We start from the raw sequence: 18,749 nt of genomic DNA, 5'->3' as shown, positions 1-18,749 counted from the left end.
TGGGTAAAATGTGCGGCATTGGGGGGGTAAAGGGGAGAATTTTTTTTGTGAAGGGACGTCAGGATGAGGTGAGGTGTTGCTGCGTATAATTGTCGAGAGTAATGGCTGCATGCGATATAGAACAGTCAAAACTATTTGTATCAATACTACTGTATACTACTGTTAGTACTGTACTCTATACAGAAGTATGATAGGTGTATATGGGGGCCTCATATTTGATATTGAAACGGGCATCCAGATTATAAGGTCGCCCCTGTGTATTGTAATATCAGCCAAGTACCTGATATTACAAAACAAAAAAAAGTGAGGAATTATTTTACCATTAACTTACTCAAGCATATTTTCACATTAGGGTCAGAAACATTGCAATATGAGAACCCATCGTCAAAACATAAAGGGAAAACAGCGCCCTCTTTTCCTTTGAATTTGAGGGAGTCAACAGTCTGTCTCGAGAGGTCTATTTCATGGAGTCCATGACCTAGTCAAGTCAATTTGACAGAATTATGAAAAAGTCTTTTTTTTTAACTCTGGCGTGATGTGAAATTTATTTCATGAGCCTGAATAAGGCCTGATATAAATAGATCTGAATAATAGAGCTATTGGGATAAATCCTCGTTAAATAATACAAAACACTGATGAGATATGACACTGGCCCACCAAGTAAGCCAAGGTAAGGTCCGAGCCCCTCGCCAGCTACATAGATCACACATCGTAGGGTTGGCGGCGTACCAGTGGACCACCCCCTCCCAAATAGTCGAGTCGAGGGTCCCCAATCTGTCGTTTTCTTTGAAGAGGGCGCCGTTTTCTCCGCAAAATATGGCCATGCTGACGTTCTGTTCTGTGTAATCATGTGATGAAACGCTCTCTCTCTCTCTCTCTCTCTCTCGGTCCTTCCCATGAGCGTTGTAGGCTATGCTATGCCCCACCCCGTCTCTTCAACGCTGTCTGTCTCAATATACTATTCCCGGAGAGAAAAAGAAAAGGGGGAAAATAATACCTTGAAGAATTGATGATTCCTATCTTGAACCTTCCACGACCAGCCCGGGAGGAAGCGGCCTTCTTCGCGGTGGAATGTGCTGTTACAACCTGTGTCCTATTTGTGAATGTAAATGCACATGTAGTCACAGCCTGCTGCCATTCGGATTCCAGAGGAATATAAAACTGAGCCTGCTAGCGGGGCTTTACTCGCAAGAAACGTGGGAAAATTCGAAGGATTTTCACATCGCTGTCGTGTTTAGACGGATCGGAACCGACCCAGGAATGAGTGGGGGACTATCGGTGCGCAATTCGGAGCCTTGGTGTTGGTGATGTCAAGAGAGGATACACGTTCGGCAACAAAAAGCGAGGCAGAGAAGGCCTTTTGGAAGGGGGAAAAGCCAGGAACAGCCATCACAAATAAGGAAGAAAATCGGCAAACGGAATTATTCTGGGAACCATACTAAAAACCACAGGCAAATTAGAGATATTTGGGTTGTTTGATGTATAGAAAAAAGGAGTTGAATGAAGACGGAAGCGACGGAAAATATTACAAATGTAGTTGGTTTAAGTGCAAATACTTTTCTTTCTGCTGCCCGTCTTTGCGTGAACAAAAGAGAGACTTCAGGGAAATACGTAGGAAATAGAAGCGTTTATTGTGGAAATGCTTGTTACAAAACGTGCCAAAAAGATACGTGCCATTGTACAGGCGAGTTTTTCTGACATGCCGAGTTTGGGTCCCTGTCACGGGCAACAGTGAGACGCAAGACCCGGGCCGCGCATTGGAGATGCAAAATAGGCTGTTTGTGCTCCCTCCAATTGGAAGCCAAAGAGGTAAAATCCTCTTTTAGCCATTAAATTGTTGATTACAGTTCGTATCGGTATCAAATACTGCATGGGAAGAAGGAAAAAGCCGAACAGAAATTCAGCAAACTGAGAAGGCGGCCTCGGTGTCGTCATCAACAGTATCCTGCCCTTTTTTTCTGACAGCAAGATCTACTGAAAATACGCGTTATGTTCACATAATTTATAACGCGGAGATAGTCTTACGGAACGGACAGTATTTTGATCAAACGACAAACGTCAAACTGTGTAGATGTCGTTGATATTGCTCCCGAATTCGCGGGCCAAACGAGGGATCTAGAATAGTTTTGTTTATTTATTTATTTTTTTCCACGTCCCCCCTCCCCTGGACCCCTTTTTTTCTTGCGGGAAGATGGGTTGTTTGGGCAACAGTAAGACCGAAGACCAGAGAAATGAGGAGAAAGCACAAAGAGAAGCAAACAAAAAGATAGAGAAGCAACTGCAAAAAGACAAACAGATATACAGAGCAACGCACAGGCTACTACTTTTAGGTAAGTTAAGAGTTATTTTTCTTTCTTTTTTTCCTTTTTTTCACAGGAGGCAAGGCCTCTCACTCTCCACACCACAGCTCCGTTCTCCTGCACTACATTCAGTTGTTACGTGCAACATTTTAACATTGCCAATGCTAAAGGCTACAAGGTGGCACTATCCTGATTTCTGACATGTTGCTGTGAACTGACAGTCAGTCAGCTGCACACCAAAACAAGCTAGAAGACATGGCAAATTCCGGCTAAACAGAAACAACGTCGCGTAATTTTCATTTTGTATAATGTGTTTTCCACATTGCTTTTATCACACACACACACACACACACACACACACACACACACACACACACACACACACACACACACACACACTCTGATCTCTCTCTGTCTTAACCCATTAAATGTCTATAAGACTCAACATGTGGTTTCTGTGTGTGTGTGTGTGTGTGTGTGTGTGTGTGTGTGTGTGTGTGTGTGTGTGTCTGTGTGTGTGTGTATAAATGAGACACCGTGGGCCTTAAGAAAGAGTATGATAGTTAAACTTTACCCACTGTCTTCTATTATGGACAATACTGCCCTCATATTGCCTTTGGTTATCATGCCCAAGAAGTCACAATGTACTTTCTGAAAATCATAATATTTGATTAGAGAAATGCCTGAGACCTGGCCTATTGAATGACAAGCCAGTATTTATGCTTGGCAGGAAGTTGTGATGACTTTAGGAAAGTAGAAGGACAAAACTCGCCTGAAAACAAAAAAGCAAAGATGTCTGCCATAAAGTTAAGCTTTCTGTTATATAATTTGACAGTTTGTCATTCAACTTTGGACCTAGCCATCTGTAATGTGTGATTTTGTATGTTTTGGGGAGATATGTTTGAACAACGAACAATTCCACAACAAGGATGATCACCAGTAACCTACTAAAATTCCTATACTTTCTAATACTCAACCGTCTTATCAGTTTAATAACAGTGATGACTGTCAATTGGTGTACTATATAAGTACAATAGTACAATGAATCAAATTTAGATTTTTTTTATGGTTAGTAAGAAAGCATGATAAGTGATTCCCTTCCCTTTAGTTAATTGTAGCATTTCACACTTTGGATCCTCTAATATAATTCAGATGTATTGAATATGGAGCTTAGATAATGTTTCCAAAATGGATATGTAGAGTTAGGACATAAACTCTTACAATTTATTAGTGGTTGGTACCTCACTGAGACAGTGTTGTAAACCCACAGGACTAGATCACTGCACAAATGTGTGTCACACTAGAGTATGTTCTGATGGGATCACTCACAGACAACTTCAGTAGAAATATAAAGTTTTGTTTAATATACTGGGGCCTCACTTCTGTCCCAGTTGAGAACTGGTTAAGAACAACTGGACTAGATGGATGTTCCTTTCAGTTAATTGTTGATAATTTATCCTACGCCTTTTACAAACTATCTTGCGACCCATATTGACATAGAAAATTGCCCTTTATTTCTTATTTTGTCCATTCTTTGTGTTTCTGAAATTCCCATAATAGATTTCGTGGACAAGCATTAGCCTGGCATGCCCATATGGTCTAAGGCTGCCATCAACCTGATTCATGGTTTATTAAGTCAAGATCGCTATTTTGCTGTAAACACAGCAAACAGGGCCAATGGCACAGTCACAGCCACTGATGGTAATGGCCAAACTCCAGGAAGTAAGGGTTACAGTTTTCACATTCATGGATTGTACCCCAGTTACATCACTGGGGTAAACCTTTAAGCATAAATTTGGCGGCAAGATACACACCTGATATAGGCCTACTATCTGGAGAGCCATTAAAGCTAAAAGCCACACTATGTAGCTAATATTATATACATACTGTATGTTATTTATGTATAACCACAATATATATTATGTAACTTACAGTGGTTGTATTTGATCTCCCTGCGCTTCTATTGAGACATTTGTATCTTCTGGTCTGGTGTGACCAGTGACCACTGGTACTGGTGGTACTGCCTGAATGTCAAAATTAAATCTCTCTCATGAGCAATCTGACAGGCTCTATTAGCTCAGTAGTTAAAAAAAAAAAAAAAGCACGGCGACCCAGGTTTGAATCCTGGGGTATGACATTTGACATAATTAGTTACGTATGACATTTTTTCCACAATAATCTGAAGACTCACCTCTTCAGACTCTACATTCACCCCCCAGCACTTCACTCTCCCTGTACCCCTTCCTGCCACCTCCTGCTCGATTGACGATAGTGGCTGACCAAGATATGACTACCATGCAGACATACCGTGGTCATTCATGCTCATGTTTTGTTAGGTTTAGGCTTATTTTTCTAGACTACAATGATAAGCAACTAATTTAGCACGTTGCTTAATCAGACAATAGGTCAAAATGTACCTGTCCTGGTATCCTATAGTTTCCTATTATTATTTTGATAGTATATTGTTTAAACTGATGCGCTAGGGGCTCTTGGTTTACCTGTGTACTATACTGTATCTCTGCATTCTATGCGAATTGTACATTTCTCTGGATAAGAGCATCTACTAGATTCCTAAATGGTTGACATGAAAGTGTAGCTTTAAAGTTTAAAGTAGCTTTATAGTTACTAAACTTAGCCTTATAGTCTTTATTATACATTTGTATTTTACCAATGTACTTTGAACAGTGAAATTGGCTTCAAACAGTAAAAGTGTCAATCATAGCCTTTATAAAAGCTTTGGTATCTCACACTCATGAACATGTTCCTAATTAGATTCCATGACTTTACTCTTAACACTTATGGTGCCTGGGATGTTCTTCAGAATAAAGACGCTATAGTGCCAAGCAGATGAGGGAGATTTTACTCTGAAAACCCCTGCCTTCCATTCTCCCCCCCCAAAACCGGGAGGTGAAATGTTCAATTACTACATCGCCTGCGTAAAACTGATCCCTCTTTAGAAGCGTTAATATTCTAACCGAGATGCATGATGAAGTCAGAAATTAGGACAGAACATCGCTGTTATGATCAATCTGCACAGAGGCAGCGTAGATTCAGAGAAAACTAGAACTGCACTCTGTCGAGTGCATACTTGCTTGTTGCACACTAGTAGACCATAAATGGCCAACTAGTGCGCAAGCAGAGCGCGCAAGTCCTTTCGACCGCTGTAAACTGTCAAATCTCAGTATCTCTTCTTTCTTATTATTCTTTTTATCTATTGTGTTGCTGTTCTGTACTGTGATATGGATTCCCCTGAGTCTGCAATAAAGAATCAATCAATCTGTGAAGGAACGTTTGAAATGTATAATTTTTAGATGTAACTATTTGCTACCTACCTACTACATATAAACACCTAGTATTATTAAGTATGATTCAAGTTTCTATCTATATAAGTGTGGGTGAAGAGCTAGTCATACATATACACACCACGTACTCTGGTCCCAGCAGATCAGGCACAACTTGCTATTTTATTTTGACTGATTATGTATATAGTATACGTATGACTAGCTCTAAATGATGACGTAAGAGATATGGTCATTTGTGGTCCTTTGGTCCCAGCAAAGCAGGCATATACTATATAGGCATATACTATATATAGTATATATATAGTATATAGGCATATACTATATACGTATACATATATACTATATAGAGTGTGTAGTTGTAAGTTGATTAGCGGTATACTGTGGTTACTTTGCGCCAAAAACCGTGAACCAAGAAAACAGCAAATCTGTGCCTGGTTTGCTGGGACCAAACGACCACAAATGACCATATTTCTTACGTCATCATTAAGAGCTAGTCATACATAACATATACACTAGGGATGCACCGAAAGGGAAATTCTTGGCCGAAACCGAATACCGAATATAGTAAACAGTTGGCCGAAAACCGAATACCGAATAGCCGAATACATATTTGTTGTAAAGCTACCTGATTATGGCAAAAGACATGATTTTGGCAAAACCTAACTTAAACCTAAAAATAATAAACACTTATGGGTCCATTAAAAAACATATAATTAATTGGAGGCTTTGTGATTAATTAATCTCAATTAATCACATTTGAATCGCATATCAATAGGCCTATTTGACCTGAGCAGTGAGCTTTTTTTTCTACATAAGCATAGGCAATAAAACAAATAGTAATAATAATAGTGATAATATTATTTATATAAAGCTTCTCTGAGTACACTTTTCAAGGAGAACATGAGAAAACAAATAAAAACAACTTTATTAGAGAAAAACTAAGACTATGGAATAAAATAAATTAAAGTGGAATGAGATAGCAATATTCCAGAGGTGGGTTTGAATTTATAGGTGGTGGCATGTCTCTGAGTTTTGGGAAGTGCATCGTTTTGACAGGTCTGCCTGCTAGTGAAACCCTTCATGACCATTAAACATGGGCAGACGCAACGATACAGTATCATTGTGTGAGGTGTTACCGTGTTGGGGAACGGATGGAAAGTACTGTTAAAACTAACGTTAGCTCCCATGCTATTGCTAGCTATAGCTTCCCTCGTCAACACCACCCGTCCACAGATCGGGTGGAAGAGTTGCTGATATCACGTTGCTTGTGCCCGTGGATGGGAAATAAGATTTAAAAGGCTATGGAAGCTTGGATGAAAGCACAGATGTATGTAATAAAGTTGTGTCGGATCTGTCTGTGCATTGAAGCATTCCGTGACTGCTGCTCGGGTGTTGTGTTGTGACTGCTGCGCTGATGCAAGTGCAAGAGCGTCATAAGCATGCGCCCTTCCTGCGCTGAAAGTAGCAGATCTACAAGCTATCTACCCGTCGCAATGCACAGCGCGTTGGGCTTGTACATCTGTGTTTTTCCCGCAGTTTAGTTCGATTCACAACTTTAGGACCACTACTACTATTCGGTGATATTTTTCGGCTTATTTGAGCCGAAACCGAATAGGCCAAAAATACATTTTTAGCCATTTTCGGCCGAATATTTTCGGTGGCCGAATTTTCGGTGCATCCCTAATATACACACCACGTACTCTGGTCCCAGCAGATCAGGCACAATTTGCTATTTTATTTTTACTGATTATGTATATAGTATACGTATGACTAGCTCTAAATGATGACGTAAGAAATATGGTCATTTGTGGTCATTTGGTCCCAGCAAAACAGGCACAGATTTGATGTTTTTCTGCATAAACATCGAATGGCGGGACAGCTGTCACGGCGGAAGAGACCGGGCGAAAACATTACTTGCGCACTCTGCTTGCGCAAGTAATAAGTACGTTTGTCGGCCAGTAATCCAGGAAGTGAATGGCTGCATGCACTGCAAAACTGGTCCGGGAGTGCTGAGCAAAGCGTTGCCTATCAATGGCCGCTGTCAAAAAATGGATAAAGACCTTAAGACGTGTCCACACGTCCCAGTCATCCCACGGTTTCATTTGATAGGAAGTGTGGACAATGGACATCATAGGTCAGCGATTTTGTCAGGTATGTCATTTATTGCGACCGAAGGTCGCAGTCAACTATGGAATTGTGCCTTTCCCGTCAGTGTGTTGGTCGGGCACGTGACATCATCAGGGATGGAGCATGTGACATCACGTGACATCATCAGGGATGGAGATCCCTGATGTCATCAATATTAAGCCCATATATGGAGATCCCTGATGTCATCAATATCGGCCAGCAACTCGACACCTGACCTCAAACCCTTAGATCTCCGTATATGGAGCTGAAATGTTCTGATATTCCATTGATCCTTCCCCATCCATCCTTCCTTTTCGGTGTGTCCCTTTTGACTGATACCTGTCTATTTAAACTCTAGACGGGTCTGCCCCAAAGTTATTAGTGCAGCCACGCCCGGCAGCTGGCGAAAACTAATTTATCAACGGGCCCGAAAATTAAGATCTTACCCCCCTTGCCAAAGCACCAGCGCTCACCCAGAAGTCTGCTGTCACCCAGGCGGATATGTTGATCTGACCCCCCATTCCAAAGCGCCAGCGCTCGCCCACCAGTCTGCTGTGACCAAGGCGGATGCATGCACGCAACGTCGCCCTTTAGGGCGAGGTCGCTTCTAGCCCTCAGGCGTCTAAGCTTACTGATGATATTGAGTTACATTTGAGTTGACAACGTCTGTGTTTGGAGAAAGAAAACAAATCTTCACCCAATCTTCACAATCTAAGTCATATTTGGCGGACATTTGACGTAATTTCTCCTTTCATTTTCAATGGCAAATATTGAGACGTGTGAGGACAAAAGCTGTATAGGTGGGGCTAGTGCCCCTCAACAATCCAACACAAAAAAACGTGACCCATGTGGATGGCGCCCTGTCTAACGGCAGTGATGTCGGACTTCTGTGCTCTAGCAGTAACTGATGATTTCTCTATACATCAGAGGCTGAGTTATACTTTTTAAGCATTATCAAGGGCAAATACAAGGTGCGTTCTGCGGATGGTTTAAAAAGTACATCTGGGCCTCGTGGGCCAGCGAGTCGTTTAAAATTCAGACTTCTGCTGATTATTTAGTGATCTAGGATTGGGTAAGTGCAGCGCAACTAGGCGGCAGGCCCTTGGAAATTAAGCCACACTGCAATGTGAATGACTGTAGGAAAACCTTCACTGTGCCTTCATTGAATTATTTGTACTGTATATTGTATGAATGAAGCCTTTGCCACAAAACTAAAGAACGGTTTCTATTTACTGTTCAGTGCTCGGATCCAGTTTAAAGCCCGCCTGCTATATCCAGTGATTTCCACACACATACATGCGAAGATCGAGACCATTTCCACATCCGCTCTAGAGGCCAACAGCGTCTACCTGACAACTGGAGATTAACTTCCATGCTAGTCGCTCTGAACATCTTTTTTTTCTCCTATTTACAGCTTCAAAGACACTGGTGTAAATATGAAAAACAAAACGCACAGATAAACAGATTCTCTTCATCTTCAACAATGTATTTAACTATTTATTGATTTTCCTTTTTCCACACAAATGACAAAACAACAATGAACAATACAAGACAATTACTCATATAAAGAAAGCAAAACAACAATAACCAAAAAAAGAAAAACAACAGCACTACTCCCAGATATACAGATTGAAGAATATTTCATGGTTGGTCAGTCAGAGATGTCGAAGATCGAAAATAATCAACATAGAGTTAAAACATCATGAGCATAAGTAACACAATAAAAGTCTAGGACTTATTTCCATTGTGGTCCTCTTGCACACAATACATTTTTTCAAGACAAACAAGATGGCGGATTGGATCTCAGCAGAGGCTATTGTTTCAGTAGGAGGATGAGTGAAGAGGAGACAAAATGATAAATATAATAATATATATGGCGATATTATGATTTTTGCTTTGGCAATGTAAACGTATGTTTTCTCATGGCATAAAGCCGTTTGAATTGAATTGATTGCTCAGTAGCCTCCCCAATCCCCATTGTATCATATACATTGGGAGCAAATTAAATGCCCTGTTCAGGTGTCTCAGAATTGTCTAAAAACACAAATCGGTCACATGGAAGTGTTTCAAGACTCGTGGAGGCATTAACCAATTAATCCCCGGCCTCTTTTGTCTGGTACTGAAGAACGTCGGCACATCATTGAAATTATAAAACATTGGGCGGTTGCCACGGCCACTAATAGAATATGAAATTTCCACCAAATTCAACAGATATTCGAGATTAGAATATTTATTTCCCAACTCTACTGCACTCCCATGGGTTATTATTTTTGGCGATACATACGCCAAGTCTGAAGTCGATTGGTCGGACGGTTCTCAAGATATGTGGGGAAAGCAGAGACGGACACACACAGATTCTGTACATTTATAGAATAGATTATGTTGGCTTAAGTCTCTCTTGTCTTCATGCTCTATTCTTGTACTCTGTCTCTGCACTTAACAACTTTGTGGGGGGGGGGGGGGGGGGAGTACATTCGAATAGACGAATGGAGAAGACATTTGCTTCAAGCATGATTTATACATGGGTACACTCACCCAGGTGACCCAGGTGACACAGACATGGGTACACTCACCCAGTTGAACAAGGAAAGGTATTGCAGATACAGTAGATACCGGCTGTCTTTAGACCGTTGTGTATTATTGAGCTTATCAATGAAGGACAAACTTGGACTATAGTTGTATCGGCAAGTAGGCAACATCTCTGATATTTTTGCAGGCATCTTACGATTCTTACCTCATCCCAACACACCTTTGTATGTGGTCTTATTCCCAAGGACTCACTCCTCACATGTGTCTGTTACTGTCCTACAGACACAAACCACGTGAAACGATTTTACATTACATTGGTTATGTTACAGTAAATTAGATGAATGGGGTGGGCAGCATAACCTCAACCAGGAATTTGAGTAGTTCTGTTCTAATTCTCTCTCTCTCGCTCTCTCTCTCTCAGGAGCTGGAGAGTCAGGAAAGAGCACCATAGTCAAACAGATGAGGATTCTGCATGTCAACGGATTCAATGCAGAGTAAGTATGATCAATTTGCAATCAGGTGTGTCTCCCACCGATTTAACACCAGTAAGCCTTGCCAAGCCATGTGTCTCCTGTTTCTGGTGTGCGTGAGAAACATCCCACAGTCATGATGTACAAATACAGTAAGTACACCCCTGAACATGATGCCAGTACTGTATGTCGCAGAGATCTACGCCCAATCCCTTCCCTCCCGGCCTCCCTTGATGCTGAGTGCCAAGCAGGGAGGCAGAGGCATTGGGTCCCATTTCTATAGTCTTTGGTGTGACCCAGAATCAAACCCCAACCTCCCAATCTTAGGGCAGATATTCTAACCACATGGCCACTGAGCAGGTCAATTAATACCAAGGAGGTTGTGTTGGATTTAGGGATTTTGCAATGCTATCTTGGCCTATTTGCACAACCCATACTAGACTGGTACATATAGTCCTGTATCTATCATATCTCCTCTACAGTACTCTTTTGCTGTCCTCTCTCTCTCTCTCACTCTCACTCTCACTCTCACTCTCACTCTCACTCACTCCCTCACTCACTCACTCACTCACTCACTCACTCACTCACTCCCACTAACTCACTCCCACTCACTCACTCACTCCCACTCACTCACTCACCCACTCCCACTCACTCACATCGATCTTCACTCCCCACCTGACACGGTAATTCATGCAGATTTGACTTGGGAGTCGGGACAAGTGAAGTGCTGGGCCAAATAGTATTTGCAAACAGTAACATAAGGTATTAGAAGATTATTTTAGGTAGGTTTGTCTGCGGCCATTTTCTCCACTGTTTTAGCCAATACATTGAATTTAATGAATGTCACCAGACATATCGATATGCTCAACTGGCTCTCAAAATATGTTTGCCATGTTTTAATTTACAGTATCCTTGTGTAGCAAACGACCCCGCCTCAACCACCCATCTCCAGGAAGATTCAAATTTATACCAGGAATTATACACTCTTACTTAACTGTAGGATGTTACATGCTTTTGTTTAACCCATTCTGTACGGGAGTCGGGAACCCCTTTTGGTGTTTTAACCATTTTTTTAAACTTTATCTATTGAAAAATAGCAGATCTACAAGCTCATAGCGCGGCACCGAGTGCCTATGAACTTGTAGGTCTGCTATTTTTTTTTAATCGTGAAAATGTGCCTGAAATCTCAGTTTTTAACTCAAATCTTTGCTTCTGGGGTGTCCCTGGAACAACATATTTTCAGATGGGGGTCGGTGGCATATTACATATAATGTTTGGGGTCCTTAACATGAAATATTGAGAACCACTGATATAGAAACATGAGGTTTTTAAATTTCGACCTCTGGCCTAAATGGGTTAAGCAGGGTTTCCCAACCTGGGGGTCACTCTGGGCTTGTAGTCCAACATCTTTCATTGATCTGCAACGGTGCCCATAAATTGTTAACTGACATAATTAATAATGGACATATTTCTTATGGCTCGTGTGGGTGTGGGTATGGGTGGTGTGTCTGTGTCTGTCTGTCTATGCACGTCTTTGTGTCTGCGTCTGTGTGCTTCTTTGTCTGTTTGTGTTTAGTGGATATGATTCAAACGGAAGCATCTTGGTTAGACTAGAACATCGGCACCTAAGGCATACAGCGGCGTGTGACACAGCTCGTGACTTCTGCTTGTGTGTGTGGAGTGTTTCTTCAGGACGGGGAACCCCTTTTGGTGTTTTAAGCATTATGTTATACTTTAGCCGTTTAAAAATTCCAGATCTACAAGCTCATAGCCCAGCACCGAGTGCCACACTACAAGCTCGTAGATCTGTTATTTTTGAATAATCGTGAAAATGTGGTGCAAATCTTTGAATACATATTCTTTCACAGTCAACTTTTTTTACTTAAATATATTAGCTTCTGGAGGGGTCCCTGGAAAACATATTTTCAGATGGGGGGTCCGCAGCCAAATACAGATAATTCTGGGGGTCCTTGACCTGAAAGAAGTTGATATGGGAGTGTGTGCTAGTACTGTATGTGTAAGATAGTGTCTGATGATCTGATCCCTTTATTAGAGGGACAGGTGCTCAAAATTCAGAAGGGGCCCAAAAGTTGAACAACATTTTAAAACATCATACACCAAAATATAACATAACCTGTTGAATTATATATCAAACATATTCTGAAGTCAAGCAGAATGTATCATGGATTTTCTTTCATTATTATTAGTTATTCTAATAATCTGGACTAGTCCTTCCCCATTCGAAGATATGAACGGGGTGCATATTTAGTTTAGACTAGTCATTGGTTAGACACGGGTTGGGTACAGGCTTTAGTTTCGACATACTATTGATCCGAAACCTCAATCCCTAACTTAACCATAACCGCAAGCACGGATGTTGGTCGGACCATCGCATTTTCGCATCGCATGTCCCCGCGCTTCGGACCTTTGGTGTGTCGGAAAAGCGTGCGCACCCCCATGGGTTAAGGTTAGGTTTAGGTGTGCTGCCCCATGGGATGTTAGGGTTAGGGTGAGGGTTTGAGATAGGTTGTAGTTGTAGGACTAATGACTGGTCTAACCAATGACTAGCCTAAACCAAATACTGTCTAAACGAAGTACTGCACCCGATATGAACACCAAATTAGTAGAGTGTGGGTGATGCGCTTTAATAGATCTCATTATTGACGCTTGTATTTTGAGGCAGGTAAACTATGTCTTTGTCTTTCTCTCTCTCTCGCTAATAAGCGGTGTTCAATTTGGTAAGGTGAAAAAAATGCTTCTTGAAGCCCTACATAAGCTGTGCAAATTCAGATCAATTTGTTAAGCCAATGAGGATCAGCTGGGTTATGACAGAAAGACAGACAGACGTGTCTTCCTTTTTATAGGAAGATAGTAGAGTGTAGTGACAGGAAATAGGATGAGTGACATCCAGCAATGGTCATCGTGCTCGGGAATCGAACCCACGACTTGTGTGTGTGTGCGCGCGCGCACGTGTGTGCGTGAATCAAAAATCAAGGACTTATTTGTCACTAAATGTATTTGAATGTTATAGCTCCCACTGTATGAAACAATACTGAGATGAATCGTGCGTCGATGTTAAGTGCATAAATATTGTGTTGTCATGTAATGTTTATATGTAAGGGCTCAGACCACACATGGGCATACACACACAGGACTCGGGACCAAGATGCACTGAGAAGGCACACACACAACTTTGTAATGACCCATGTGATTTTTAATGACTATCAGGTTGAAAATGTAAACGGGGCCTTCTCATTCTCCTTCCTAACACAATAAACAAGAGGGTGAATCTGAATGCTGGACCTCTCTTTTTCTCTCTCCGTCTCGGTGTCTGGGTCTCTCCTTTTCTCCTTGTCTCTCTCTAGTGGGGGCTATTCTCCGTCCTCCAGCATGGACTTTTCCTCACTCTCTCTCCCCCAAATCTTTCTAGAAGGCTCTCTATCTACTGTAGTGTGCTTGCTGTCTCCTTCAGCTTCTCGTAGTTGAAGGTTGTCACACTGAAGTATTTTAGAGCTGGTCCAATGGAGGAGGTTTTAGATCCCAAACCAATGTGGATGGCTGTGATTGTTCCTTAGTTTAAATGATGATGAATGTTGATTTGTTTTTTAAATGTATTATGATGAGTTTTGTTAAAGACAGCAGACTGTCCTCTCCCTTTCATATTTTTATGGCATGGCTTTGCAGGAGGCTAGCTGTTGGGTAAAGTTCAAACGAATACAAAAACTGCTACGAGGATAAAACCAGAAAAAGCACTAAGACTTGTTTACATCGGAGTCCTCCATTTTCCATTCATTTAAAAGACATACAACTAAACACTATTATGACATCATCATATATACAGTTAAAGAAAGTAAAGATTACACTTCTCAAGAGGTAGGACGCTTTTCCGGATTGAAACGGGGCAGCAAGGTGCATGACGAAAAAAATGTTTGGCTTTTTTTTTTAAATCTTACAACTCTCTTTCTAAAAAATAGAACAAATCTATGTTAGCCTGTGCTGAACTATTGCTACTGCCATTTAGCTATGTATGAGTTAACCAGTACACCATTCACGCTGTTGGCTGATTCATATTGTAATCTGGGAACTAAACACTTTTCTTGAATCACGTTTTAAACATTCAGACAGTTAATTAGGTGGATTTCGTTTTTAGTGTTTGTGTAGTCAGACTCCGTAGTGAACACAGTAAATATGGAAATCATAGAAATATTATCCATTGTGTTGAAATCTCATATTTGTGCATTTATCAGTACATTATTGTTTGTCTGAAATGCTGAGACATAGTATATCTGTGAAAGACCAGTATTGGCCAACCACCACACCAGTATATTGTGTGTGTGTGTGTGTGTGTGTGTGTGTGTGTGTGTCATGCAGATTAGCATTCATAAACAAAACTACATCAGCTGTCTAGCTCTATTGTGTGTTAAAAAAATAGGACCAAATTCTATCAGACTGGGCATTCTTGTTTTTACATTATGCTGACCAGCAGTATAGTTTACTCAACTGCAGTGTTTCCAGTGGTTTAAACGGTTCTAAAGATTCTAATGCACTTTATATATTAATTAACAATCTGAAAGTGCTGTACATGAGTGCAATACAAGACCATAGTTTACTAGAGGAATACTGTTATTTAATACAGTGTGTTCTTTCTTCATCGACATGGCAAACTTCAGATCACTCAGTCAAAAAAAATAACTACTGGTCTAGGGTGGCTATGGCTCAGGAGGTAGAGCAGGTCGACCAATGATCCATGGGTCGGCAGTTCGAAACCCGGCTCCTCCTGTCTACATGTCGAAGTGTCTTTGGGCAAGACACTGAACCCCACATTTTCTCCAGTGGTTGCTACCATTGGTGTGTGAATGTGGGAACTTCTGGGAAGTGACGACGCTGGCGTCGACTGTTCGCCGCTTCACCTCCCATTGTATGAACCATTGTAAGCGCTTTGAGTAGGCACGTAATGCATAGAAAAGTGCTATAAAAATGCAATTCATTATTATTATTATTATTATTATAGGTGTTACATAAATCCCATTTTCATCACTTTTACAAAACCTGTAAACGGTGAGTGATGGCCTATCCTCAGCTCAATGTAAAATGATATATTAACTGCTATTACTTTAGAAATGTTTCTGCCACACAGACACCAAATATGTTGTATAAACACTAGTTGAAAGATCATTTTCTGCACATGGCATGTCGGTGAAGGTCTGTTTACACTTCCCGAATCAAAAGCTAATTCTGTGTATTGTGCTGTATTTTACTCTCACGTGCCATCAATCAACACGATGGAACTCACTTCTCGTACAAAAACTGAAAACGTAAAGTCCATTTATAAGATGAGGTAAAAAACTAAATGTGTCAAGGCAAGGGAAGTAGACTATTACAAAATAAAATAAAACATCTCAGCACTTTAAACATGAGATAAACGACTATCTCCTAACTCTATATATTTAGCTCTCCTAAGCAATACTTCTTTAGAATAGGATATGATACAATCTAAAGCTTATCGTCCACGCGTGGAAATTTGCCTATTTGTGGTTGCTGGAACATTGCAGCTGGCAGTTTAGCAAGAGTATAAAATAAAATAAAACAAAGTCTCTGGTACACTGTAAAATTGTGAGTGTTAAGTAAAGTTTTAACCCATTTAGACTTGAGGATGATTCTACAAAATGTCTTCTAAATCATGATTTTCTGAAAAAGCTATGTTGTAATTGGCCGCAGACCCCCATGATGCCCATCTGAAAATACGTAGTTCCAGGGACCCCCCCAGAAGCAAAGATTTGAGTTTAAAACATTTGCTCTGAAAGAATATATATTAAAAGATTTGCACACATTTTCACGGTTTCTTTTAAAAATAGCAGATCTACAAGCTCGTAGCACGGCACTCGGTGCCACGCTATGAGCTTGTAGATCTGCTATTTTTCAATGGCTAAAGTATACCAATAGGCTTAAAACATGCAAAAAGGGTTCCTGTCCTGAATGGGTTAAGCAAATGGAACCACACAAATGTATGGTTCTCTGAGTTACAAATGGATAGATTAATTTCTGTGTAGAACGTCCAGTGCTCTGACCACAGAATTTAATCATAGAAATAGAAAAGTATTGATACTATTTTTACCAGCTGTGACAACAACGTGGCTGGAATTGTTATCACCTTGTTATAATAATAATAATAATAATAATGATTTATATAGCGCTTATAAAGTACTCAAAGTTGCTATTCATTGGGGGGGGGAAGAAGAAAGAAGTTAGTTGTGTAAACCTTCTGCTGGTTTGTGACTGAGTTGTGAGGGTGCATTTTACCGGTAATTGAACCTAGAGATTGATATGCTAAAAATAATCAAGGCAGTGGAAGCGGAACCAAATGCAAAATCACCTTTTATTTAGTATAATCTTATCCGTGTCTTATGTTTTGCTCAGTGTGTTACAAAATACACAGAACTCGGTATGCAATGTGTGCATCTGTACATGTTTTGGCAATTACAACTGTTTGTGCTTTGGTACAGATTCAATTCAACCCTGGTTCCCAGGAGACCCCTTGTACTGGTGGTTTTATATCATACCGGGAAGTTAATTGCATTCACCTGGCCTACTGGGTCCCTAATTAGACAGCTAACATGACATGGGTGGTGAATACAATCTTCTCCCTGGTGGGATGTGAAACGATGCGCTTTTTGAATAACCTGATTGTCGGTTTTTAATGATAGTGGCGTAAAGCGGAATCCCAAAATATTTGATCGTCACTTCGCTCAATAATTTCCCAGAAGTCCTCTGGTGGGCTATTTGAATGCATTATACAGAAAGACAGAACTCGGTTCAACTGTGATTTTTGGTGATTAGAAGTCATTAATTGCATTTATGACGGAGCTGTTGTCACCACTCTGGTTCTGCTGTATTAATGCCATATTGTGAACGTTACTGAGCATCTGTTTGTGTCTCTTTGTCAGGGAGAAGAAGCAAAAAATTCACGACATCAAGAATAATATTAAAGAGGCCATAGAGGTGAGTGACTGGCAACTAGATTAAGGGTTAATTGATAGACTATATTTTTTTGTTGGTGTCTGATGGAAACCTTGCATGTCAACAAGGTTCCTTTTTTATTTAATAAAAATAAAATAAAATAGTGAAAATAGCTGCTCTATAAGCTCACAAGTTATCGGCTATTTTCACTACGTTTGTGTGACACTCTTGTATGACAAAGCACAGCATTCATTTATGGAAAAACATAAAAAGTTGAATTATGTTAATTTTGTTGACTAAGACTATGGTTTTTAATATTTAGTCGACTAAGACTAAACTAAGACTAAACCATTTCAGTAGACAAAAGGACTAAGTTTAAATGGACTAAATATTTTCTGGCTAAATTAACATTGCATTAAGACTAAGACTAAAATAATTTTGATGGAGATGGAGACTAGATGGAGATACATTTTTCTGCTCGACGGTGTGCTTGTGTGTCTCTCTTATATGAATGTGTGTGTTCTTGCGTGTGCGTGTTGATCAGACCATCATTACGGCTATGAGTACACTCACCCCACCAGTGCAGTTGGCCTGCCCTGACAACCAGTATCGGATTGAATATGTCCTCAACCTTGTCAACCAGAAAGACTTTGAGTTCCCATCGGTGAGTACACACACACACGCACGCACGCACGCACGCACACACACACACACACACACACACACACACACACACACACACACACACACACACACACACACACAGTGACACACTAGCAGTAGTATTACCAGAAAAATAAGTAATAACACGCTCGAGTATAATGTAATAACACATAAGTAATTGTACCTAATAACAGCAACAAATCATGGTATTAGCAATAGTAACGGTAGTAGTGATAGCAACATTTAGTAGTAACATTTAGTAGTTGAAGTAGTGATAGTAAGATGTAACAATAGTAGTACAATGGCAGAAGACAAGTACAGTAGCAGTAAAAATAGCAGCACTGTAGTGGTAGTAGTAGTAGTAAGACATTGTATTTCTCAATACTTTTTTATTGAGACAT

General features: G+C 40.5%; 1 protein-coding gene across 1 annotated transcript in view; it reads left to right on the top strand.

The window, feature by feature from the left end:
• The first annotated feature begins 826 nt into the window (after nucleotides 1–826).
• Nucleotides 827–18,749, top strand: part of LOC310861865 (guanine nucleotide-binding protein G(s) subunit alpha) — a 46,196-nt gene continuing 28,273 nt past the window's right edge. The window contains exons 1-4 of the mRNA XM_083769551.1: nucleotides 827–2,330; nucleotides 10,680–10,752; nucleotides 17,673–17,727; nucleotides 18,230–18,349. Of these exons, the coding sequence (XP_083625677.1) occupies nucleotides 2,192–2,330; nucleotides 10,680–10,752; nucleotides 17,673–17,727; nucleotides 18,230–18,349 (387 nt within the window). The 5' untranslated portion in view covers nucleotides 827–2,191. The remainder of the gene's footprint in view (nucleotides 2,331–10,679; nucleotides 10,753–17,672; nucleotides 17,728–18,229; nucleotides 18,350–18,749) is intronic.

This window comes from Protomyctophum parallelum, assembly GCF_964188405.1.
Source record: "Protomyctophum parallelum genome assembly, chromosome: 7".
Classification (NCBI taxonomy): domain Eukaryota; kingdom Metazoa; phylum Chordata; class Actinopteri; order Myctophiformes; family Myctophidae; genus Protomyctophum; species Protomyctophum parallelum.
This window is presented reverse-complemented; position numbering and strand designations above follow the sequence as displayed.